The following is a 27,210-nucleotide window of genomic DNA, read 5'->3' on the forward strand; positions in this document are numbered from 1 at the left end:
AAATAATTATGTTAAAGGAAAACTATAAGTCTTTAACCATAAAATAAGAAACTTACATTTTTAACTACAACAGTTCAATTGAAAATTGCACTTAAAAGGATTGGCATAGGAAGTATCATCAGCGCTTTTAGTAAACTTTTAAAAATCTGACATTCTTACTAGTAATAAATTACTATACATATTACCGTACAAATAACCAGTAATTTGAATTTAGTTTTGTGCTTCTTCTCAATTTTCTTCCCCTCCTTGTGTACGCACAGTTCACTATGTTCTAACTTCGCTACTGCTCAAAAGATTTAACAGAAAAACAATAGTCAATACTTGGAAAAAAAGTGAACCATAAATTTTATCATATTTTAAATTTGAAAATCTATAAGGAAAATTTTCCTGAACTAAACGTTCGTAGTATTAAGCACTATTGGTGAAATCGATGATAAAGATATATATTTACTTATTTTACCAAATGTAATAGATATAAACGCAGGAGCGTATGCTGAAAGTAATTAAATTATTTAACAAAATTAGTTTTCCCGTTTTTTGTCAATACAGTTTAATACTAGAAAAATTAAAAATAACTTTGCCTTAAATTCATAACTTTGGTTTATTCGTCTTTCGTATGGACTTGCAGTCGTTATCACAAGTACTTAAAAATATAAATAATGCTGACTTTCAATTCAATTATAAGTACGTCAATAAACCAATAATAATAATAAATAAAAGTAAGCGTCATCGGTATACAGGATAGAACATGATACATGTTTTGAATTTGATAACTTTCAACACGTATTTTGAAATCCGAAACAAACGGTGGCATGCGTGCGTCTAAAACGTTTGTTGAAAACCGTATGTGTTAGGTTTACAATGAAATTGTATAGAAACATATTTTATCTGGAATGTAATACCAGCTTTTAGTGCACATACTGCATTATGTATACATACATATCTAATTTACTCATGTATGTGTATTTATACCACAGATTGTATTGTTATGTAGAAATAAGATTAAAAAAAAATATTGTTATCCGGGAGCCAAGGTTAGAGTGTTCATGTGTTATAATCCGTATATCATGAACAATGAACAGCTGTACAATAACCGTGTTCCAGTGCACTGTAGTCATGGTCAGCATACGTATGTAGGTTAACTGTGCTCGTAAAATCAATAGGCGCTGTTAACAGTCATTTGATCCACGAGGGAACAGGAGATATCGGAACGTCTGTACAATCCGTACTCCATATTTGTTAACATCGCACAATTGTTCTTTAAATTGCAATGAATATGTGTCTGCGAGCACTGTTTTCCTTTTTTTATTATACATCGTTCGGCGCGTGGGCTACGGGTGGGTTTTGGCCCGACATATCGGTTTCAATGTTGGAGACCCGTGAATTCCGGCCCGATGATATTTTAGCCGTAGGCAGGTTGCGGCTCGGCAATATTTTAGGCTGTAGGTGAGTTGTGGCCCTAGTGATTATCATTACCCATATACCTGTTTCTAGAAACGCAAAAAAATATTATTATTATTATTATTATATGGTATTCTTGAAATGACAAATGTGATACGACAATACTAGAAATTACGTATTATTAATAAATTTATATTGTGATGTTTATATACTATATACATTATTGTATGACCGCAATTCGTACGTACCTCTCGTAAGCCCGGGCCGCAACTCGTACGTTATTTAGGGATTGGGCCGCAACTCACCAACACCGGGTGCGCGTATTGTTTCTGGTGGCCATAGAAGCGTATTTAGGATAATTTTTCAGAGGAGGGGGCAAAACCTGTACATTCGATTTTGACATATTAACGTCAAAACGTTCACTATCCTAAATACATAAAATATTTGTATTATAAGGAAACTCAAACAAAACTTTATAGATATCTAAAACAGTGTTGCGCAACAGCTGATTTGTTCGTGGAATGTATTTCGTTATCGCGTAACTGGGAATTTTTTTTATATTTTTGAGGACGTAGGGGATTAAGGGGAGGAAAAATGAATTCGTCTCTGGGCGCATATTCGTTAAACACGCCAATGGCACAGGTGATAACTGCACGCTGCGTCTACCTGCCCCCGCACTGCGCGGCAACCGGAGAAGTCCGCGAAGCACTTGTTTCGAGTGCCGCACGCACTTGCAACGGGTTTTTCAACAATCTTATGCAACGCATCCGAAATCGTAGCTCACGGTGACGGCGCGTTATAAATGCAATCGCGTTGAGGCCCGGGCTCGAACAGCAGTAGTGCATCGTCGGCAGGCGGATTAGTAGGTGCGCGATCATTTGTCGTTCCGATGGCCCAGTCGCAGGTGACGGAGAACCGTGCGCTTCGGTGCAAACCGCGCCGCGGTGCAGCTGCAACGGCGACGACGACGGACAACAATAACGGATCGGCCGGCTCGAGCGGTTGCTTGAAAACGTCGGCGGTGGATATGGTCAGTTCTTTTCGAATTTAACGATCGTTAATCATTACTGTTACCGTACACCTCCTGTGCGCGCGGGTACGTGCTCGGGCATGCGCGCGCGCGCGCGTACTCTATAGTGTCCAGTAATCGACAGTGATCATATTATTCGTATTATAATTAGCACGAACGTGCGCGTTTCACGAGCCAAATGGCGACGTCCGATAACTATCATGTGCGCACATAAGTACGTATTGAAACTGTACATTAATCGTCAGACGTATCGTAAACGGTACAAGTTTGTGTACAATCTAGGCCAAAGACTTATCGTGGTACACTTAAACATGTTGTTGTAATACCATTATTTACAAGCATATCATATTTAATGAGAAAAAATTAGCTCATTGCTATGGGCTCGGAATACGATTTCGGATTGGTTTTTCGTACAATCATACTCCTGGTTTTATTTGAAAAATTTTACCGGTTTTATATTGGCCTTAAAGACGATTTTTTATAGCATATATTTTAATTAAAAATCAAACAACTACTTAGGTTCGCGGAGCAATTATATAGGTATATTTAGATAGTATATATTATGTATAACCGATTAGTGGTCTTAACGGAGTACCTAAATGATTAGTAAGTTAAAAATCATTCGGAAGTATAAATATAACCATCATGAACGAAGATTAACGTATTATACACGTAATATACCAACATTTAATGTATAGGAATCTTTAACTTACCCTGATTATACTGAAATTATACACACTAAATATTATCATTTATTTTATAATGGGTACTGTAAAATTATTTGTATACCCCTTCATAATTTAAAAAAATCTTATCATTATTTATATTCGATAGCTGATATTGCTTTTTAATGTGTTCACGGTCACAACTAACACCAAGTTTTAATAAAAAAATTGATATCAAGTACTCGTTATTAAACTATTATAGGTACTTATAACTATAAAGTAGCATTTAATTTTTTGTAACTATTTTGCTATGAATTCCAGAATTTAATATCTATTGGGTAAATCAGGGAAGACGTAGAAAGCCTTTAATAGCTAGAATGTATAAATTTTCTATTCGATCAATTTTAACTCAAAAATAAAATAATTTAAAAACAAATATCAACATTTATACAAGTACATATATTATAGAATACATTTCCACTTAAATTATAGTTTAGTAGTTATACATTTGAAAATATAAATATATTAATATATATAATTATAATATAAATTTGATTAAATATGAGATGAGTATTGATTGAGGACCAATACAGAAAAGTTAAATATTGAAATATGAAAACACACGAAACATTTTATAGCTATTTAATACTTGACACATTATTAAATCATTTTATGATTATAACGAAAATATGTTTTATAGAATATTAATAAATACAATATTGTTTACCCTTTAGTAACATGGAAAATATCAAATTGAAATAAAGAAAAAAATTATACTTAACGTACATTTCTGTAAATAATAATAAATGCCTATCAATAATTTTTTTCGACCTACAATCTTTTCAAAACGCAACCTGTTTATTCTATATTATTTTAAATTAGTGATAATTGGTGGAAATTGGGAGGGAAGTTTAGCCTCCCAAAGTCCTCCTTAAAAAAATACAAAAGTATACAAAATTTAGAATTTCAAACAAATTCTTAAAAAAATTATTGTAGCCCCTCAACTTCTTCAATGAATTTTCGCCTATGTTAATGATTTTCAAATATCAATACATTTCAATTCATATATATATATATATAAATATTTGGTATTTCAAAGATAAAATGAGTGTAACAATTACTTAAGAAAAAATTATGAATACTGATCTATAAATGAGCGACAAGAAAAAGTATTGGAGCTCATCACGAAAAAAAATGAGCTTAATTTCTTATTAATGTTTATACTATATTATGATATGTCCATTTACATTTATGACAAAGATAATAAAACTGATCTGCAGTGGCAGCGCCAGAGGCGAGCCACGGGCCTACCTGAAATTAACTGGTCCCATGAATGACCAATGACCAAATGGCTTGATCTTAGACATAATAATATAGTCCTATTTCATAAGCAGAATTATTTTTTAAGGATTTTTGTCATAATGTTCTAATTATTTAAAGTTTTAAATATAAAAATTAGCTTATATTAATTATTACCATTTATTTGTTTAGTTTTGACTGAAATTTTGTTTTTTGTTGCCCTACCTAATAATTGTTGGCCTCATATTGATCCTAGATAAAAAAAAAAAATTCAACGCCGCTACTGATTCAGTGAATTAATTTTTATTTCAAAGTTCAACACTTACGAATATTTAATTTGCTTTTAATTTTCTTTGAACTTATTATAGTATTTACTTTACTGTTAGTTAAACTATTTAAACTTTTATTTTAATTGCATTGGGATATTTCGTTCCACTTTTTATTGGAAAATGTTTATTTTTTAGGAAATGTATCTTTAAAAAAATTAGTTTTAATAAAATTAAGTATATTTTTGTACAAATTTTTAAAATAAAATGAAATATGAATTTGGTTTAGTATTTAACTTATTTTATATAATATTGTATTTAAGTATAATTGTATATATTGTCAAACATCGCGATCCTGATATAATCAATAAAATTGGGTCATATAACTATAATATTTAAACTATATTATTTTTACGATTTGATACTTGTACTTTATACTATGTAGACAAGAAATAAAAAATGTCAACAATTATTGACATTTAGTTTTATTACTTAAATTATTTACATATTTATATAAAAAATTATATTAACATAATATTATTTATTTAATATTTTTCTATTAATATATTATTTAATATATTTTCCTAGCGGCCGATTAACCCAAGAAAGAAAGAAAGAAGAATAATATTAATTATTTAAAACCTCGAAACATAATCGTTAATTGATATAACTTTTTTATGACAATTTGTTCAATAATAGTTTATAAACTATTTCCATGATTTCACAAATTGAATAAAATATCATTGTATTCGTTAGTTAGTTTATTAGTTAGTTACTGGTATATAAAAAAATACTATTTGACGACCGGTGGCCGCGCTTTAACCAAAAGTTACTCGATTTCATATGTTGCTAGTCGTGTTTTAATGTTTAGTCTTTACGAAATTTTTAATTCTGTTCGTTTGGCATCTCTGCAGGCTTGGCCGGTTGTGCTTAAACACAGAAAACCCAACGAGTCACATTATTAAAACATTTGAAACGTATATTAAAACGCACACAGTAACATATATATAGAATAAACTAGTTTTTTTGGTGATATATTTGTATGTATTCGTATAATATAATGCACGGCCGTTTAACGTTCGACGGACGCTCGTTTTTTTTTACACTCGTTCTTTGGAAATTAATATAATATTTCAGTCGTATTATATATATATGTAATTTATTACACAACATACACATATATTACAATATTAAATATTTTACAACTGCAACGTGAATGAGGCGCGTCCGATCGCGCAATCTTGTGCATGGTAATAGTTGTATATTGGTGTAGGTATAACGGTTCGACGTTTTAACATTATATTATATTGTCATCTGCACGACGCGTACAAGTCTAGTAAATTTGAAAACACGTCCTAATAGTATATAAAACGATGCCAAACTTTCTAGACATACTGTGCCTACGTTTATTTTACTCACACGCATAGGAACTTCATCGCCCCAAAACGGACACAATGTGCATGCACTGTTGTGTACAGTGCGCTGACTATTAAGGTACACTGCAGGGGTCAACTGCAGTGCACGTCCTAGTATTACTAACTTTGAATTTTGCGTTGTAATCAGTGAAGTTCCCAGCACGTAGGCCCGACCTAACCCTATTCTGGTTTTTTTTTTTTTTTATAATAATATTAAATGTATTCCTTACATCATTATAAGATATAAAAAATAAAAATGAATTTTATTCCAACATGATGATTTCGATCGAAACGAGTTATACTATGAACATGAGATAAACTTTAATTTACTAAGTAAATATTTTACTTGCTATTAATGAAATATTAAACTAATTTGTATTTCTTTAATTTTGATACACATGCATAATTAATATTTATTTTCTATCACATACTTTTTGATATTAATAAGTTATAAAAACTATTCGCAGTTGTAGTATTAATATGGATGTTTTATTTATTTGTGAATTTCACAAAAATTAATTCTCTATCTTAATTGTAGCTATACATATAGTGTTGCACACAATAAAACTTATTAAAAACTGATCCTCGATAATGTGGAACTTGTCATAGATGAAAATTATACTAGTTTCTAAAAGAATTAATAGAAAAAAAAATGTAAATAATTTTACTGGATATATCAGAATCTTGTTTAAAACAATATATTATTTTGAATTTTCGTTGCATGACTATCAGACATAATGACTTGTATATTTGTAAGTATGATTTTTATTTCATATATGCATTAATTCAGCCCATGGTACAGCTACTAACCTGTAATACAAAAAATAATTTAAAAATAATTGATATTTGTCGTTGAAAATTGACTAAGCTATTAACTATTTTTAAAAGTAAACGCTGTGACGTGAAGGAAACGCTAAAAAGTAAACGTCGTGATGTATGCTACGTAAACATACATAAAATGTATTCCACAAAGCGGCTCTAACCTATATATTACATTATGTTGAGGGTGTTTTACAGCGAACAAAAGTAGTTTTTTATGTAATGAAAGATTAGTATTCGCCGAAAAAAAGTCATCGTTTATTGATAACTTATAAAACGCCCTAGTGTTGTAAAAAATACTCTTGGCAATTATTTAAAATATTACTCAAATATTAATCTCAACATTTAAGAATTTAAGTGAAGCAAGAACATTTATTGGTATATGTTCTTTTTCGTACCTGTCTAGACCATTTCAATTAAAATCTCCGATTATAAAAAGGAAAGACCATTTTTGATTTTATGTAATTAGTACATTCTTAAGTTTATGTTTTGGATTTCTCAACGGTTTTATAAATAGTTGAAAAAACTTACAAAATATTATAAAAATAAAAATGGTATAATTTACGAAATACTGGTTCAAATTATTATTTTTGTAATAACTTTTATAACTAATATTCGTAAAACATTTTTTTGATTGTTAATGTCACTGTAGTCCATAGATAGTAAAACTTTCAAAATATTTAGACTTTATTTAGGTTATTTATAAATATTTGAAATTTCATATTTTTTTACTTTATTTGTATAATGTATTAGTGCTTATATTTATATAATATCATTTTAACTGTTATTATTTGATAAATTAATAAAATCCAAAGGTGTAATTGTTTTTTTTCTGTAAAAGTTTGTAAGCTAACTCAAATCCAAAATCTTAGATATTTATAGTACTATAAAAATCTAAATATTATCATTAGGTGTAATGCTTCTACATCTAAAAATTAGATTGGATAGACGGATTGAACTGTTTTTGAAACTAATGAGATATTGATTCCAAAAGTATAAGAATGATTCAATTATAGAGATCTGTATCTTACCCGACCACTATATATTGTCCTATTGCGTTTATATTGTTATTAGGAAGTGGATTTAAAGGCGCTAAAATCCTAAGAAATTTTCTTAAAACTTTTAAACTTAACATTTCAGCACTTAAGATTCTCAAGTATGATTTAAATATGCCTAAGACTACTTTTATTAAAATATATACTTACTTTATACTTATTATATACTTTCTTCATAGAAATTATTTTATTAATGACCCAAATTATGAGTCGAAAATTGAAAATAATTTGTAAGAAATATTCTATCATAGAATTATGATAGAAAAATAAAAATAAAACCGCATGTGTTAAAATATAAATAAACAAAAATATTTATATTAGGTAGTCGAATTATTATTAAGATTAATTGAAAATGTACATATATTTATTGTCAAATAAATTGTGTTATATTACACATCTTAAAATTATCAAATGTAAACTTTTGTTGGTTTATAAAGTCCGTAGCTCATAACAGATTTACATGAAATAAATCCAATTAGTTCGTTAACAATAACAATTTTTTATTTTCAATTAAACAAAAATATTCATCATAAATATCTAAAAAAATATCTTACAGAAGAAAAAGGTCTTAATATGCAATAATATTAAAGCGCTCCCAAAAAATTATGTTATACTCAAAAGGGATAGAATAGCTTAGTCGAATTATAGTAGGTATTAATCAAACATTTCATTGTTTTCTCACTTAGGTTATTGTAAAAATACGGCATGCTTTCTTTAGTAAAAAATGTCTACCTATTTTTAATGAGATTATGTTTATGTTATTAAAATTTTAAATGATGATAATTATATTCGTTGTCATAATACATTTTTTAAATTTGTCAATATATTTTTACATTTGTAAAAGGACATCTGCGGAAAAATATCCCCTTCGTTTTGAGGTGAAAAATCTATTTAATATGAATATAAATAGTAAATTATCATATATAGAAGATGTATTAAATCTCATTTAAAATTATACATTTCTAAATTATAATAAAAATTGTCCGGTGGTTCATTTCCCCCTTCCGGATATTTATATACCGGACGGTATAAATATAGGTACGTATATATTTAATACGTACATCGGTATTCTTTAAAAACAATCTATTCCACTTGAAAGATAATATAATTAATATGTTAGTAAAGTTTATTAATCACTATAAATACATAACTATAAGATTGAATAGATTTACTAAAATATTTTAGTCTCGCTAATTTATTAGTTATTCTAATTAGAAGCTATAAACTTGGTTTTATCACAAGTATTATAATTAATTAAAGCTATTAGAAATAAATAATTCAAATAAAATAATCATCGCTAACCAAATCAATAGTTTTAATGTACTCATAATAATTAGATGTAATTACTTTAATCATTTTACCTATGTAAAATAATCAAATTGTTTTTTTGTAAGCAGTGGAGTAACTAGGAGGGTTGTGATCACCCAGAAATATTTAATTTTTTATTTTTATTTATTGATTTAAACGACAATCGGCTTTTTACACATAAATATGATATGTTGTTAAATTAACCTTATCCTATTCTCTACATCCTCAAACATCTTCCAAAATTAAATTTTTTTAAATATATAACCCTCACCCCGAAAATAAATCCTGGTTAGGCCACTGGCTATAGGTACAATTTTTGAAATATTCTAAAATATTAAATTTTTTACTGTTTTTTTAAATATATTTAAATGTATACTCTTTTACCCGTACTAATGGGATTTCAAACACTGAAATGTTTTTTTTTTTTTTTTATTATACTTAATTACAATTCGTTTAATACCCACACTCGCATTTTGAAATTATTAGAATAACCACGTTGATCTAATATTTTATAATATACTGAAATTTAAAGATATGTAATAATTTTAATCATTGATGTAAGTATGATCAATCGATCGTAATAACCATAACAGAACATGATAACGCGCGTATAGAAAACATTTCATCCTTTAAATAACAATTGGGTTTGTGCGCATTTTACACATAAAACGATCAAATAAGTGTAGAGTTGAAAAAACTACGGTTATCACTACGGTTGTTACTTATATATCGCAAATACACTGGTGTATCACATGTCGATCATCTTTGTACAGTAATTATTTTTTTTTACGAAATTACAGTTAATTACCAAACAATATATTAATTAATAGTATTTAAGTTATGAATTCAACAATGGTGTAAAATCAAGTGTTTTGAATAACATAATACATGTTAAAGATCATTAGATATATGTTTTCTGATTGAAGAAAACAAATTACAAAAAATCGCACAGGTTTTTCGGTTTTTATATTGTTGCTAATTTAAACCTTACCACTCACGTGTAGATAGGCATTCAAACTTTGAAAATAAGTGAAATGTATAAATAATGATAAAATATTAATCATTCTATCACTTGAATAATATATTATTTGGTATGGGTTATATATATTTATTTATGAAAAAAACATGTATTGAGATTCGCACTGTATGTTGATATTATTAATATTACAGTATCAGTATATTAACTCCGATTTACCTTAGATTGTTATGTAACAATTTAATTAAATCGGTTATCTTTTAATTTTTTTTTTTCTTCACTGAAATCATATAATTTTGAATACCACACACAGATAATAAGGTATCATTCCGTTCACTGACTTAAAACAATAAAGAACAATAAATGAGGTTAAGAACCGAGGTAAGTGAAATCTATAACATCGAATTGACAACATTTGATTGCACTCTTCTCATTTATTATACAGTCTTTGATGATCAAGCCATCGGGTCATACATCAGGCTATTTGATGTGTCTATTTTTAAAGTATAATATATTCACGAACCTGAGATTGTTTTCTGAACTCATTCCAGTGGATTCATTATATACATTTATACATCTAGTATTGCCGGTCCATTTCACAGAACAATGTTATTTTTCTAATTATTTGTTTTTAATATCGTTTCCGGGATAATTCAAAATATTGTGATATCGATTTATATGTTATGTATAAACGAATTATTTAGGTAAAAAAGAAACTTTGTTACATACTAGTATTTCAATGCATGATAATATATTTGATTATATATTATTGCATGCTTAAACGTTAAATTAAAATTTTTAACTTTATTTTTTTTTATTGTTTCCAATTATTGATTTTTAATTTTATCAATAAAATTAATACAATTTAACTGTTAGAACGATATCAAATTATGAGTTATAATTTGCTCACTTACCCATTTGTATAACTGTGTGAGTCGTAAACAATTTTACATTCATATATACCGTCTTAATAAGTATGTAGACAAGTGATTTCTATTCAATAATATATCATATTGAATAATCAATTATTGAAATGCATAACATTAGCATACAGGGAAAATTAAATTTTGATCGTTCAATCTATTGGATTTGACCTCACCAGCATATAATTTTGTTAATTTTAATTATATTTATAAAAATTATTTATATGAAAAAAAATACAATAACGGTTTTATCTTATTATTATTTTTAAATGGGTACAAATTGTCTGATTAGTAATTAATATGGGTAGAAAACCAAAATGTAGGTAAGTATACTTATAAAATTACTAACAAGTAATAATATGCACAACAGTGGTGAAAACCATTTTCAATTAGATCGGACACTATCAATAAGTATATGAGTATTAAAATTTATCATAAACAATGTCATAAAGAATTAAGGCGAAAAATAAAAAATTAAATATTTAAATCATTGTAATTTGTGTTTGGTAGATTTTACTAATTTTCATTGCTTTTAGTTATAACAATTGTCAATGATATAATTTGAATGTTATTCTGTCATATTTAGTAGGTATAATAGTATAACATATAGGTTTCAATTACTTATATCAGTGATAAAATTAAACTTTATTTTTTCTTGTTTCGACATGTTCAGTGAACAATAAGCAAATATTTGTAATATGAATATATAATATAATGAACAGATTTCTTTTGTATAATGTTTAAATTTCTTTTCAAACTTAGTTTTTTAAGAAATTGCATTTTTAATTTACATCACATAGATTTTTATAAAGGATCACCAAATAGTAAAAGATATTGATTTTCTGTAAAATAATAACATACAACGGGCATTAGCTTCGTACTTTCGATTGCAATAATATTACTGACATTACCTTAATAGAATAATTAATTATAAACATCTTATCTAGTGCTAATGACCCAAGCATATTGGCGTAGTACAATTTATTTGAATGAGTTTCATTAAATTTATATTAGAATTGTGGTAAATACTACTAATTTGGAATAAGTTTGACAAATCTATTATCAACTATAAGCTGTAAAAATGAAAACACATTTCTTGAAAAAAAAATATAATAATAAATATTTTGATTTGGTTAATTTGTTTAATTGTTAATTACAAAAAAATTTATACTCTGTCTTTCTTTTTAGCTTAAAAGTTTGCGTATATATATATATATATATATATAAGTACATCGTTACTCTTCTTTTTTCATTAGAAATTATCATCAAACAAGTAAAAAATAATATCCCATTGACAAAGTAATTGGAAATTATAGTTAATTTAATATACGAACTAATATATTACTAAAAATCAGTAAAAATATTGCTGTTACATTTTTATTTAATATCTAAATAATATAATTTTTTATTCATTAATAATAATTTTTGTTTCAAGGTTCGTTACTTGCCAAAAAAAAAAAAATCAATTTAGTATTGGCATATGAAAGTATGAGGTCACAGGAATTAATTAATATCATAATATATATATATATATATATAAATCTTAATTATATTCATGTAATTATTTTAAAATTTCTAGTAAAAAAAAAAAGTAATAATAATAAAAAAAAATCTAATGTATACCATGGTTAAAACTATTAATCGTCTCCCACAGAGGCGCTAAAAGCAATCTTAACAATTTAAATTATCAACACTGATATTGACTATGGACATACGCTAAGCAGTCTCGTTAGTGTTATGGTAACCAGTTAGCTCGGACGCGAATGTGGTAGCTCATGTGCTTCATAAGACTTTCGACCAGTTCGTCTTAAGCAATTAGAGGTAATGATTATGTGTTCCATATTATTATTTTAAATTTTTATTATTATAATTATTAGTTCAATGTAAACATTTCCTACGTGCCCGTCGTTTCAAATATAATTTAAATATTTTACATTTTTTTTTTTTTTGCGTATCAATAAATTTATAATTTCATACATTTTATGTATACACATATAGGCGTGTGTATATTTTTATAATAAACTTGTTACCTTTACGTGCACATAAAATACGAATTGATCATAGTCTAAATAAAGGTAGGTACGCTCGGCAAATGTATAATGTGCGCGTATAAATAGTAGTTTGCATGCTGCGAGAAGTCTTAATACAATTATATTTTATGCAAAATGTTTACCGATTATAACTAAATCACTGATATATACTTGCATGTTTAATATACGTTTTTTGATTGTGAATATTATCTTTCACGAGAGTTGAAAATGCGATTTATCATTTTGTTTTGAACATACGCGTGTATACATTGTAACAACATATTAGGTAGGTACAATGTGTATTGTGAACAACGAGATCCCATCAGGTATAAATGATGATGAAACATTTGTTTCGATATAAATAATTAACCGTTTACTGCAACGAGCCAATCGGGAATACCATCAACGTGACTGTCAATTACAATATTGATTTGAATACCGTGCGCAGTGCAATAACTTTAATATATATTATTATTATGTTTAACGGATTTCAACTTTTCGATCGATCGCGTCGCGTTCAAATTTTGGGATTGCTATTGCGGATGTACGAACTCGTTATAATAATACGGTTCAATATGGCAAATCGAAAGAATATCCGATATTTATTATATTGTTTACTATATGATTACACGTACGTTTATATTAATACATAGGTATCACTGGCCCCATATTATACGATAACATATTATTATATAATCACTGTACAAATCATTGTTGAGTACTTATACAATTGTAATGAACGTGTTTTGAATATAATGGCTAAATTACTTTTTGTATACCTACACTACACGGTGTGCATGAAAAATTACGGTCAGTGTAACAGTGGAGTGTTTAACTTCAATGAACGTCATAATTGTGTTATAAATTATCATTCGTCGTTTAATTATATAAATTCCTCGGCATATATTTTCCCTGTCTGAACAGGTAAAACTAGGTGTAGACGATTATTATTACACTAAAAAATACGTACACGTGTTATTATTACAGTATAATAATAGTGTTGATAATATGCGTTCGACGGTTCTGTAGTGTAGTTGTGTTATTGGTTTAGTGTACGCCTTCGTAGATTTTATTTTATTGTATTAAACAGTTTTGATTTTTACACGACTTAAAGTACGACAATGCGTGCGTATGACATAAACTATCGATATATAGTACTTACATATATGCATATATTATTGTAATGCACTGCCGGAAGCACTTTTAAAAGTGAATTTATTGTATTATTTTTATGTATTTAATGCATTTATTGTATATATTATTGCATTGTTTACAAACTCGCGTCTGTAAACTAAACCATAATTTCTGCTGTCGATAATTCATGTTATTACTATTATGTTATATTATTATTATATGTTCAGAACGACAAGGATAGCCATTACCGCTGCGTATTAATTTTATTCGTGAAATTCTCGGTTTTCGTCGTCGTCGTATACACGCGTTTTCATTGTACATACTATAATAGAGTCCCATGAGCATAACTTACGAGTTACGAACTTTTTGTCTATTCTGCAGAAGCGTAATAATATACCCACGTGGGGTTCAACAGTCAAATGTCAACAGACTCTGGTTAATCTCGAACGACTTGTTTTTCGCAAACAGTGTTGTTTTTACGCAAACAACGTACAAACATTTACAGCATAATATATATATATATATATATATATATACGTATATTATACACCTAATAGATATAATAGTAAGGTCTTGTAAAATAGATGCAATAAAAAAAAAAAAGATACAACAGTCGGTTGTTTTTATTTATCATGAGATCACTGGAATAAAAATCAAGCTCTGTAGACATTGATGATATTCATAAGAATTGCAACACACGATGATTATAGGTGCAGTTGCAGCAACAGTGATATTTTTACCGGCATCAATAATGTCTATTAAAAAACCACCGTGTGCTGTTCCGTCCGGACTCCGTGTTTGACTTTTAATTCGTATACTAATGTAATGCACGCGGAATTTCTTCTGATCTAAAACCAATATATACCACACTTCTCGATTTACTCGGGATTTAAAATTTTAAATCGTCTGATATCCTAAACAACCTAATCGGTAACATTCTATCACAAACTGGTCCACTGAATATATATATATATATATATATAGCTGTACCCAGCGGCATAAGCCAAACACTTATGGTGGTCCGTCTTTGAAATCGAAATCAACGGAACAGGCAAAACAAACCCTGCATAGGTGCCCACACCTATGAGTATTATTATTGTCCTATTAATAATAATTATTATTACATGTTCACATATTTATGTATTATTTCAATGCGTCACAATCCGTATTTATCCGATCAGTACGTAAACATCAAAATAAGTACAGCGATACAGTACATATTATAATTATTATTACTGGGAACAAAGGTTAACCGAAGTATTTTTATTTAATACGTGTTTGTGTCTAGTTTAACGATTTCGGGTTAACATCATATTATAATACACATGTGTTATCAAGCACATGTATTATGTTATTTACAATTTACATTTTATTTTATTTTTTTTTCGCGGCCGTCTGATGACTAAAAAAAAAAAAAATATAAAAAAAATAAGTAAAAAGTATTTTGTTATAATCACAACATATAAAAATTATTAATAAAACGCAGACAATTATTTCGGTGTAGTTAATTTTTTTCGAACTTCGATCGTTCGAATTTACAAAATACCAGTTAGTTTGTTACGATCAATATAAGTATACAATACAATAAAATTGTTTACATCATCCATTTTCTGTGTTTGAATTAAATGATTTTTGGAATATAATATATTTATACTAGTTATACTTACACACATAATTATTTTTAAATACTATTAATCACAAAACAACTTGAGTAAGATAATAAACAAGAACTATTGATACCTAGAATTATCTTTTTGTTTCTATCAAATATAATTTTTATTTAGATTATCTAGAGAATTAATTATTTCTCGTAACTCTTGTAAATGTATGCAACTTTTTTTTTTTTTTAATAAAAAATAATAGTTATTATAAACATAAGTTATCATAATAAACTATAAAATATTTTATAACCGTCATTATTCTTATCATTTTATATCTTTATAGAAGTATTACCGATTTATTGTTTATTATTTAATTGTAATTTTGTATACCTATATTGTTTTATCAAATATTAAAATTTAATTTCTCACTTACAAACTACTTATTCTTATTATAATATGCGAGTATTTTTCAATAATGAAATATTCTATCATTTTTAAATGTATTTTGTACACAGCAAATTTCTTATTTTAAAAAAATGTTATTGAAATAATAATAATTTGAAATTAGTTAATTTGCCGATTTATTAATTTAATTCTGAACAAAATAATGTTTAATTAGAATTATTTAACCTAACGAGACAGTTTTAGTTAAATAATAAATAAATAATACGTCGTTTTAGACTGCTCTTAATATCCTTAAGGTATTATTATAAACCTTGTTATAAACCTTATAAATCTTGTTTATTGATATAAAAATTTAGTTCATGGTATTGTTTGATGTTTTACGTATCTACATTAACGTATACAAAGCATAAGATTATATCGTGCAGTATATAGTTAGGAGAATATTTAACTCTGTTTCATATACTGTTATCGATACTTTAAAATACAAGCTAATTAATATATGTGAATGAATAAGATATGTAAATGATTCAATAATATTTAATGCACTTTTCGGTTTTCTAAATTATATTCTCTTCCGCTGTAGTATTATATTGCATAATAGATTACAGCTATTCACAGGCAGAAGGCATAATATCAACCATTAATTGTTATACGTTTTGTAAAAGTAGTATGTTTAGTGTTTTTTTTTTCAAAAATGTGGTTCCTACAAGAATCTAAGTGGCTTAACGCATGACTGGATGTCAAAAATTAACGTGAACACACAATACATATACTGAATATAAAATAAAAGTAATAATTTTAAAACTAAGAACTACATATACAAATCTACATATCTCAAGTCAAAATGTGTTTTTTTTTTCAACGCGGTTGGAATAGATTAATTTTTCAACATTTTGTTAACTTTTGAGTACGATGATGAGAATAATATACACGTTGTCAAATATACTTATGTTCAATGTAATATAATATGATAAATGCATGTTTATTGTTCAGCTATTAATTTTTAATTGACGTGATCGACAAGGGGTCTCCATGGCTATAATCAAAGATATCAGCAGAAGATATGGTTCAATTAATTATTATTTACATATTATGTGCGTGTGTGTCCTCATAGATAATTGTAGAATTGTAGTGGTACATCGTTTATTATTTCGCCCGTACCCTTGAAATTGAATTTCATTTAATAATCTATATTAATTGGTTGTTTCACTTTTTTTTTGCCATGGGGCCCAGAAATGTAGCTAGATTTTATAAATATTTATAATCGAACCAAAGCTTATTGTCGTACAAAGTTACAAATCAATAAAATAAGTAAAAATAACCAATAATATATGATGTGACACACGTACATACGAATGATCACACGATGTCTTATATATATATATATATATATATATATATATATAAATATGTATCAACTGGAATTAAATGTTATTGTTTCAGGCATGTATCATGACTGATCCACTAACTTCCGTAGACCATTATTCTGGCAAAGTATTATTTTGGATATCGATTTAATTCATTGATAAATGTTGCGTTCCCGATCAATGTAGTACTTATGATCATTCAATTGAGTACAAACGAGATGTAAAAATTTCACAGAATGTTTAGTAAAAACTATTTAAAATTACAATAATTATTGTTATATAAATTAAATCGTATTTTTATTTCCCTAATTTATAATTAGATAAATAATGTGAAAATATAGATTAAGAGAATCAATTACCGATACATATTCTTAAGCAAATACACTTTTGATTGTAAACACTCTTCAAATATTTAATTCAATATTTTAGCGATATAATAAAATTGTGTTTTGATACAAAGAAACCATAAATGTTATTTAACTAATCTGTGCGAATAATAAAAAATAACACAATAACCATTGAACCACTAAACCAATAACTAAATGTTATTATTTTAAATTTAAGGTCAAAAATGATCATATTTAAAACCAACTAGATATTCTTCAATATCTTGTGTAATTGTTTGAATTTCTGCATAATTTTCTAAATAGTTAAAAATGACCTAAATGAAAAACAATTGAGGTTTAATTTGAGGTGTTATATAATGATAATTTTGTTTATAATTTTATTATAAAATTAATATTATAAATAAATATATAATTTTAACTGAAAAAGTTTTACTTATTATCATTCTCATGTTGTGATTACAAACTATTAAACATTTTTCGAAAATAATCTTATAACAAGAATTAAAAAAAGAAGAGGTGATTAATCATACCCTTGAATAAATTTAACAAACCTAATGAAATATTGTTGATATAAAAATAGTAAATAATATCTTATTAATCAAAACCAGGGGCATATACAAGGGGGATGTGGGGAGTCAGATCCTCCCCATAGGCCTTTATAAAATAGGAAAAAACAATTTTCTTAATGTAAGGAAATTATAAGGAAATAAAAAAATATTACAATGATTTATTGTAAACAGTGCCGGATTAACAAATTTGCCGCATGGGGGCTGATTTCCGCCTTTTAACCTCCTTCACAAACCAAAATATATGTACAACAAGTAACAACATAGTTAAGATTGTTTAATTAATTTATATTTATAAACATATTGTAACACCGGTAGTTTTTAGATTTATAGACTTTAGTAGGTACCAAATATAAACATTTTAATACAAATTTATTCAATATAAAACATTTACAACTATTTTTTAGCTTTCTGTGCAGCAAACTATTTAATAATATCATTCCAACTTATACTTTTTAGGAAAATATTTACAATAGATATTAGAAACAACTTTGACATATTTTCATTAGATAATTATGTTCGGCGGTCATCAAAACCGCACACTTACCGTTCATAATCGCAAATTTTACATCGTTCATTACCGCACACATTTATTCTATTGTTAAAAAGGGAAATTTGAAAGGTCGATAGTTCGAAACCGCACACATTTGATTAATAGTTCCTTTTCCCTGCATACTTTGCATGTACGGTTCACGTTGCCATTTTGTTATAATCGTTTTTTTTTTTATCCTGTGACTTATTTGGGGTGGTGTTGCATAGCAACTCGGAGGATATTTTTGTTTTTAACTGTCCGAGCGAGCGCAGCGAGCGAGTGACTCCGCCCGGTCTCAAAGTGCACTCATGTTATTTTATATAAATTTATACGTGATTGATGTATATCAATGTGTGCGGTATTGAACGGTTTAATTTGGCGGACATAAGTGGGATTAAGATATAAAAGTGTGCGGTTTTGAACGACGACCTGTTCTTGAAAGTGTGTGGTTATGAACGACGCCCATTATAATTTCTGATAGTTCTTGACTCTTTTTAAAACTGAGAAGGATCTTTCTTCGCTAGCATTATAACATGGTATAAATATAAAAAGTTTTAAAGCTATTTCCACCATAGGGAATGAATTGTTTAACTTTGATACTGTTAATACTTCAAGAAAACCGTGCATAGATAATTTTTCATCTTCTGAAAAATACTTCATTATTGTTTTAAATTGAATAATCTCATTCTCAAGTTCCAGTTAAAAACAATATAAATAATTTACTAATTGCTTTGATTTTTCTCGTAAAATATCATCATCAATTCCTTCCACATTAAAAAAACCCCAAATAACTCATTTATTTCAATATATGCATTTGTATGCACTTTTCACTCTTATTGATTGATTAAAAATAAAATATTAGGCACGTTTGTTTTCCAGTCAATCGTGATTCGTGAATCGAACTCGACAACGACGACAACTATAACCACGAGATGAGAGAGAGAGAGATAATAAAAACAATTGCTTGGTAGTGTGTAGATAAATTATTTGAAACTATTAATATCAAATTTAATAATCTGATGGTTATAAATTATAATACACACATAGAGACATATAAGAAATACAATAAACACAATTTTATGTCAGTGTAACGAAAATAATAATGCATAGGTCCGAGCGCTAAATAATAATAATATGGTTTTATCCTTCATATGCTAAACGTCTACAGACGAAATAACTCAGCGGCTTAATATAATATAAAATAACTATTATAATTATAATATATATATTATATTATAATATTATAATATTATATAATTGTTATTAATATTTTTCAATAATAATTTAATTTAATTTTTCCTAAAAACTAGTATATACATTAGAAAATTTAAAAACTTTCGTTGACTTCGTCAAAAAAATGCCGCCCCTAAAATTTTTCCACTCGGAGCAGATGCCCTCTTTGTCCCCTCCCCTTAACCCGCAACTGATTATAAATTATTATTTTGACACATTTTATATATATATATATATATCTTTTATTATTTATTATTTAAATGTGCAGGTACTTAGGTTTAGGAATTTTCCTTCCATAATGATTTGTTTAAAACTCATCCCCCCTCAAACAAAAATTATGTATACGCCACTGATCAAAACTATATTGTATATGTCTTGAGGAGTAGTTTAAATAAGTTCTCAAAATTAGTGAAAAAAAATGTATATTAAATAACAGTTCAAAACAAGTTTAAATGTAAATATTATATTATAAAATTAAGTTTAATTGAATACATACTATGACCTAATTATCCTGCATATATTATAATTCATGATATTTATACATAACGCAATGTTTAATTTTTCAATATCGGTTGGTTTCATTGTTTTAAAAATAAATAGTGAATTAGACTTAATTTAACAATTGAAATAATTATACTACAATTCTAGATATTACTGCAAAAGGTTGGATCTTCTTTAGTCTTACATTTCCGCATTGTCCTATCATTATTTATTATTATTATTCCATAATTTAATAAAACGTTGTACAATTATGCATAATGGCAATAAAGCATTATGTTCAATTCTTTGTCATATTTTTGGGAATTTCAATATTATTACTTAATATATTTAAATACTTATACGAATTTTTGACAAGGAAATTAATTTATTGCTTACCAAGTTATTAATCAGTGTACATAATAATGACTAGGTTATTAAAAATTATAATTTCTAATTTTTGAATTCATCAATAGGTTTAATTAAATTTAACATTTTTAGTGTATTTTTTCTAATAGATAAATTGTATTGTATAAATAAATAATTAATTAGTACCATTCGTATCGGATAAGACTGTAAACCAGTTTTGGGTAACTAAACAGTCACAGGTAGGTTTGAAATGGTCACGGTGTTGTAAAAGTTTTAGAGATTTTCAGATTAACATGTCTTAAACATGCATGAATATTTGTTTGTTTTTTTAATATTTCGTGTTAGTAAATAAAAAATAAATATTATATATGCAAACACAGAATCAAACATTTTTTACAAACTATTTTCATTTACCGTTTAGCATTTGATCTGATAACTTTTATATTTATTTATTTCAATTTGAGTAAAAACTATAGTATTTATTTTATACCTTTCCATTTATTTCACACATAATATTATATATATATAAGCCATTATTTAGTACTTTAGTTGGTGACCTAAATGGTAAAATTACTATTCTGATGTAAGATGTATTGAGCAATTTTAATTCAAATATAAATTATAAACCAATCGTTTTCGATGATTGCTCGTTTTGACTATTATTCTGTGTTACACGATTAACACATAAATATTATAACATATTTAATTCGTAAAAATATTTAATAATTTTTGGTGTGACCGACAAATAGTTCAATACTTATGTATAATTTTGCCTTAACATAGATTCGAAAACATTTTAATTTAATATTTTCTTTATCTGGCTCACAACTTTGCTTTGTAGAATAATGTATATGATATTATTTTCCAATATTTCATTTAGTACGACCAAGACCTTTTCGAAAATGTACACCTTATTGTGCTTTACCTTGGCTATGTTACGTATAGTTATCATATTAATAATTTACACCCGCAATTGCAATCGAAATATTTTTCTATCCATAATACGGTTAACCATTATTGACGGTAAGAACACATTTTACGTAGATTCAACAACTGCATGGCTTCACGTCTGTATTTATACTTTCTAATTGTATTTGCACAGTATATGTGGAAAAATTTCATAAAATCCATGATTATGATTTTATTTCCATCTCTTGGGTTTACATTCCGCATACTTGATAGGTACGTGGAATTCATATCCCGACCGTATTTCTCATTTGTTATAAAAAGGTTACTATTGTATGCTAAATAAATACATAAAACATTTTATACGTAAATTATAAAAACAAACAAACAAACAAATATAAAGGAATTTATGATTGTTGATTTAGTATGAAATTAATAGTTAATATACATAAACAATAAGTGTAATAAATCACTTCAGAAAGATTGCCCTCAAGTATTAAATAATTTTCAAATAATTAACACTCATTTGTGTAAAGATAATTAACAAAAGTAAATAATTAACTCTGTGTACAATATTAATATTTATAAGCAACTGAAATTCACTGTCTAACATTTGAATCAAATAATAATCTAACCAAAAGTATTCATATTTTCCAATAAATAAATGTTCATTGAATAATACTAAAATATATTATTTTAAAATAGTCATTGAATTATATATTACCCCAAATTTAAACAATTATTTTAAATATTTGTCCAATATTTATAAGTTAATCGATGATTTTTTTTTTTTAAGCATACACAGTTAAATATTAATAATCATTAACTTTATTCAGTTTCATATTTATTATATTATTGACTGAAACATTTGGACGATGACTGTCTAAGAGTAAAATTTGTATGGGAAAATTTACTGTGATTTACTTTTACACGCCATTTTTGGTACCATTCAAATTGTAGATTCAAATGAGACTGTAAATTATCAGAGACTATAATTGTATCGTTATGAACTGAAAATATTACTTTATTATCTGCATAATCGGCAATTGTGATGTTTGGAGTTGTGGACTGATCAGAAACATATATATTAAAGAGTATGGGTAAGATAATAGCACCTTGAGTCACATCGGCGGTAATTGGAGCTATATTTGACGTTGATGATCTTCATCATATTTTAAAATGGCGATTTCTAAAATAAAATTTAACTAAAAGAAAGAGCGGTGATGGTAAACATTTCCGAAGTTTTAACAGCAGGCTCTCGTGTCATACTCGGTCGATTTAGTATATTTTGAAATTGAAAATAATTAGTTTGAGGATTAAATAATTTAAGTGCTTCAGTTCAAATTAATGGGATTGCGGGGATATTAAGTAATACTGAAGAGTATCTGCATTTAAATCTAATATATTATCAACAGAATAATGTTTTTGCTGGGTATTTTTGCAACAAATATATCTAAAATATCAGGTTTTTTTGTAATAGATGAAGGCCAGTAAATGGATTTAGGTGGAGAAAGAATATTAAAATTATTTATATTAATAAAATTATGCAAAATGATTCCACGAGGGTTGCTTGCGTGATAGCCCCAAGCGTGATGTTTATCATTAAAGTCCCCTCCTATAGTAAAATTATTATTAATTATATTAAAAAAAGTCAAAAGTTAATTCTAAAAAAGTTGATTCCGAGTGACTTGAGCATACGTTTGAGATTGAGTTGGATAATTATAACTATTTGGTGGAGTATTAAATAAAGGGTGACTGTCTTTTACAATATTAGGCTTAAACTTAAGATTAAATATGTTATGGTTATTTGAATTTTGTTTCTTACGAAACTGGAGATCTTTATAAGTTGAACAGCCCTTATAATTCGCTGAATGATTGCCGGAGCATAGGATGCTTCTCATAGGATCTTGAATAGATAGGACATAGAATTCAGGCAGTCAGGAGAATGGTGATTGTTTCCGCAGCGGACACAGCGAAGCATATATTCGCAATAGGATTTTGTATGACCATTGGGTAATTATGACATTGGTTGATGATCTTTGGCTTGTGAGGTTCTTCAATTTTAATTTTTGTATGTATTAAGGATTCTAATTTATATATACCTTGTGAAAATTCTGTTGGTTCAAGGTCGATGTAGAAGAGTGGAAAAGGGTGTTTATTGATTCGATGAATTACTTGCGTAACTAGCCTTACTTCAAATAAAATTTTTTAATTTAATTTATTTTATAAAACTTTTAATTAAGGTTGTTGGAGTAGAAAGATGTAGATTACGCAAAACTACACGAGTTGTCTTATCGTCAATTAATTGGAAAGTGTAGAACTCAGCTTTTTCTTCTTTTTAAAAATGCACTATAGTTCTATAAGAATCTGGGTTCGATGTTTGAATTTTCAAGTGATCCGTGGTTGATTTACAGAAAAAATGATGGACGCCTATCAAGTCGATTAATGCAGTACATAAGCTAGGAAAATTTTCAACTTATTTAATAAATATTGGAAAGATTGGTTTGATTGTAGGATGAACCGAGGCTGAGGCGATGAGTTGTGGTTCATCAATGATGATTTTTTCATTGGTTGTTTCGTTTGGTCTGAGTATATCAAATCTTTTTGATGATGAGAACAGTTTTTTTTTTTTTTATTGGTTTATATTTGCGGTGATTATGAGGATTCAAAATTTGAAGAAATAGAAAGATTTATTTTTTTAGTATCTACCCAATTACCGAGTGGCGATAATACGCGATGTAGTTATTGTTTAATTTAATTGAGTATTCGGGGGGTGTTTTTCCCTTTTTTTTTGTTGCCTTAGTTGTATTAGTCAAAATTACATTAATTAGAAATTCATATAATTGGCGTATATCAGTTTTAATCTTAGTTTTTAATTAGATACAAACACGTAATCTAATCACTAGTCCAAAGGTCACCATGAGTATCGGTGCCTTGGAAATGAGATTAATATTATACCATACACTGTACCACTTAGCACGCACTTACAGTTATAATATACAAAATTGGATACTCCCTATAGTACGAGGGTTCAACGAATTGAGTTAACGAAGCAGGGTTTAAGTGTTCAAAAACTACGTCGAATGGTAAAAGATACGAATATTTCGGCACGGATAAGATGCAACAATTCGAACATAACGCGGGGCTACTAAAAGCATGTGTGCATAGTACCACTGTTCACGCGTGACTAAAATATATTGAAAAATAATAGATTTAGAACAGATGGATGAGCTTGGTGAAAACATACAAAAGGTCTCAATGGTCTGTTTAGCATTAAAAAAAAAAAATTTATTTTTCTATATACTATTAATTTTTTTTTTTTTTATTAATAGAAAAGTTTTTTAACTAAAATCTGTTTATAATATGATAGTTATTAGATTAAATACCTTAATTTCTTGTTCATATTATTTTCAGATGAAAAAAGGAGCCGGAGGATCATTGGCGATCGTAGTCCCTCCCGATGGTGGTTGGGGATGGGTAGTCGTTTTCGCAGCATTTTATTGCAATGTTGTTGTAGATGGAATAATTTATTCTTTCGGCATGCTCTTAAAGGACATGGTAGATTCATTCCACGAGTCAGAATCAAAGATCTCAATTGTTGGATCCCTGTTAAACGGATTTTATTTGATTGCAGGTATTAAATACATTTTACACTCTTGCACTGCAGGATTAATCAAATTTTACATTACAAAACATAATGCATTACTTTAGGAAACAAACTACAAATACTAACATTTTTACTATTTTCTTAACATAAAATATGTACGACACTGTACATTCTTGAGCACAATAATACGTACCTACACAATGCTTTTAAAATGCACACATCTTAATTATTATTTTATTATTATCTATCTAATAATTGCAGTAATACCACACAAATATGTTTTTTTTTTCAATTAAAGGCCCATTCGTAAGTGCACTTCTAAATAGTGTGGATTTCCGAGCGGTCACTATTATTGGAAGCATAATATCCTGCATTGCATTTGCATGTGCAACTTACGTACAATCTCTGTACCAACTTATGTTCTGTTATGGTATTGTTGGTGGTAAGTTTTAGTTTTAATTTAATATGTATTATATAGTTTATGATTGTATATATTTATATTAGATAACTTTCTGTGAATTGTTTTAATATTTTCGTATTAAAATATTTAAGATAATTTGTTTTTATATCAATAAGATTTATCGATATTCTCGTACACTAACAGTTTTTAAATAATTATCAGGTTCGAATACGTGTACCTATGTTGAGTCTTATAAATATTTTTTTACATAACCACAGTCCTTCGATTTTAAATTTTATTAGCAGTGGAACGACATGTTTCAACTATTGAAAATATGCCAATACTCTTTACTTATATTATTTGTTCTAGATTATAATCACGTTCTTTGATAATTTATTAGACGAGATACGATTGTGTTATGTAGCTATAGCTTGTTTTCGGTTTCAATGTTCATTAGGTCAAGTACAAAATAAAACTTTCAAAGACTGCACTAAATAGTTTTGTTTCAAATTATTGTTACTAATAGAAGATTTATTGTTTTATTAATTACGTATACCTTGATTTACATAAAATAATAATAAGGCATCATATATAACATAATAATAAATTATGACAATAATTTCATATAAATTAGTCTGTTTATATTGAACTTGCCTATAGGATAGTTTATACTAAATACGTGAAAAAAAATTCGTATCTAAATAATTGTTATTTTTATTTTTACAGGTGTCGGATTCAGTATGATATATGTATCTGCGGTATTGATACCAGGATTTTATTTTGATAAATGGAGAGCATTAGCAACAGGTATAGCGGTATGTGGATCCGGAATAGGAACATTTGTGCTTGCACCATTGAACGCATATTTGGTTCAACAGGGTGGTTGGCGAATTACCATAGTGGTTCAAGCGGGTACATTTTTAAAAAAATAAATTTGTAGACTTACCTATATATAATTACATTTCAAAAGTTATTAAATAGAACAGAAACAATTCAACGCTTGTTTTTTTGAAATACAATTTCACCAAAGACCAGACAGATTATTTAAAATAATTAATTTTTTTAAGAAACCATATTTT

General features: G+C 27.3%; 1 protein-coding gene across 3 annotated transcripts in view; it reads left to right on the top strand.

Moving 5' to 3' along the window:
- Nucleotides 1-2,228: 2,228 nt before the first annotated feature.
- The window catches only part of LOC112685107 (monocarboxylate transporter 12-B-like), a 29,226-nt gene continuing 4,244 nt past the window's right edge, over nt 2,229-27,210 (top strand). Inside the window, exons 1-4 of one of the 3 annotated variants that reach the window (XM_025556881.1) lie at nt 2,229-2,431; nt 25,539-25,758; nt 26,030-26,173; nt 26,858-27,043. In XM_025556881.1, the coding sequence (XP_025412666.1) occupies nt 2,291-2,431; nt 25,539-25,758; nt 26,030-26,173; nt 26,858-27,043 (691 nt within the window). In that variant the 5' untranslated portion in view covers nt 2,229-2,290. Of the gene's footprint in view, nt 2,432-12,870; nt 12,979-13,136; nt 13,233-25,538; nt 25,759-26,029; nt 26,174-26,857; nt 27,044-27,210 lie in introns of those variants that run through there. The other 2 variants (XM_025556882.1, XM_025556883.1) reach the window with 2 other exon arrangements.

This window comes from Sipha flava, unplaced genomic scaffold, assembly GCF_003268045.1.
Source record: "Sipha flava isolate LNK unplaced genomic scaffold, YSA_version1 266_pilon_pilon, whole genome shotgun sequence".
Classification (NCBI taxonomy): domain Eukaryota; kingdom Metazoa; phylum Arthropoda; class Insecta; order Hemiptera; family Aphididae; genus Sipha; species Sipha flava.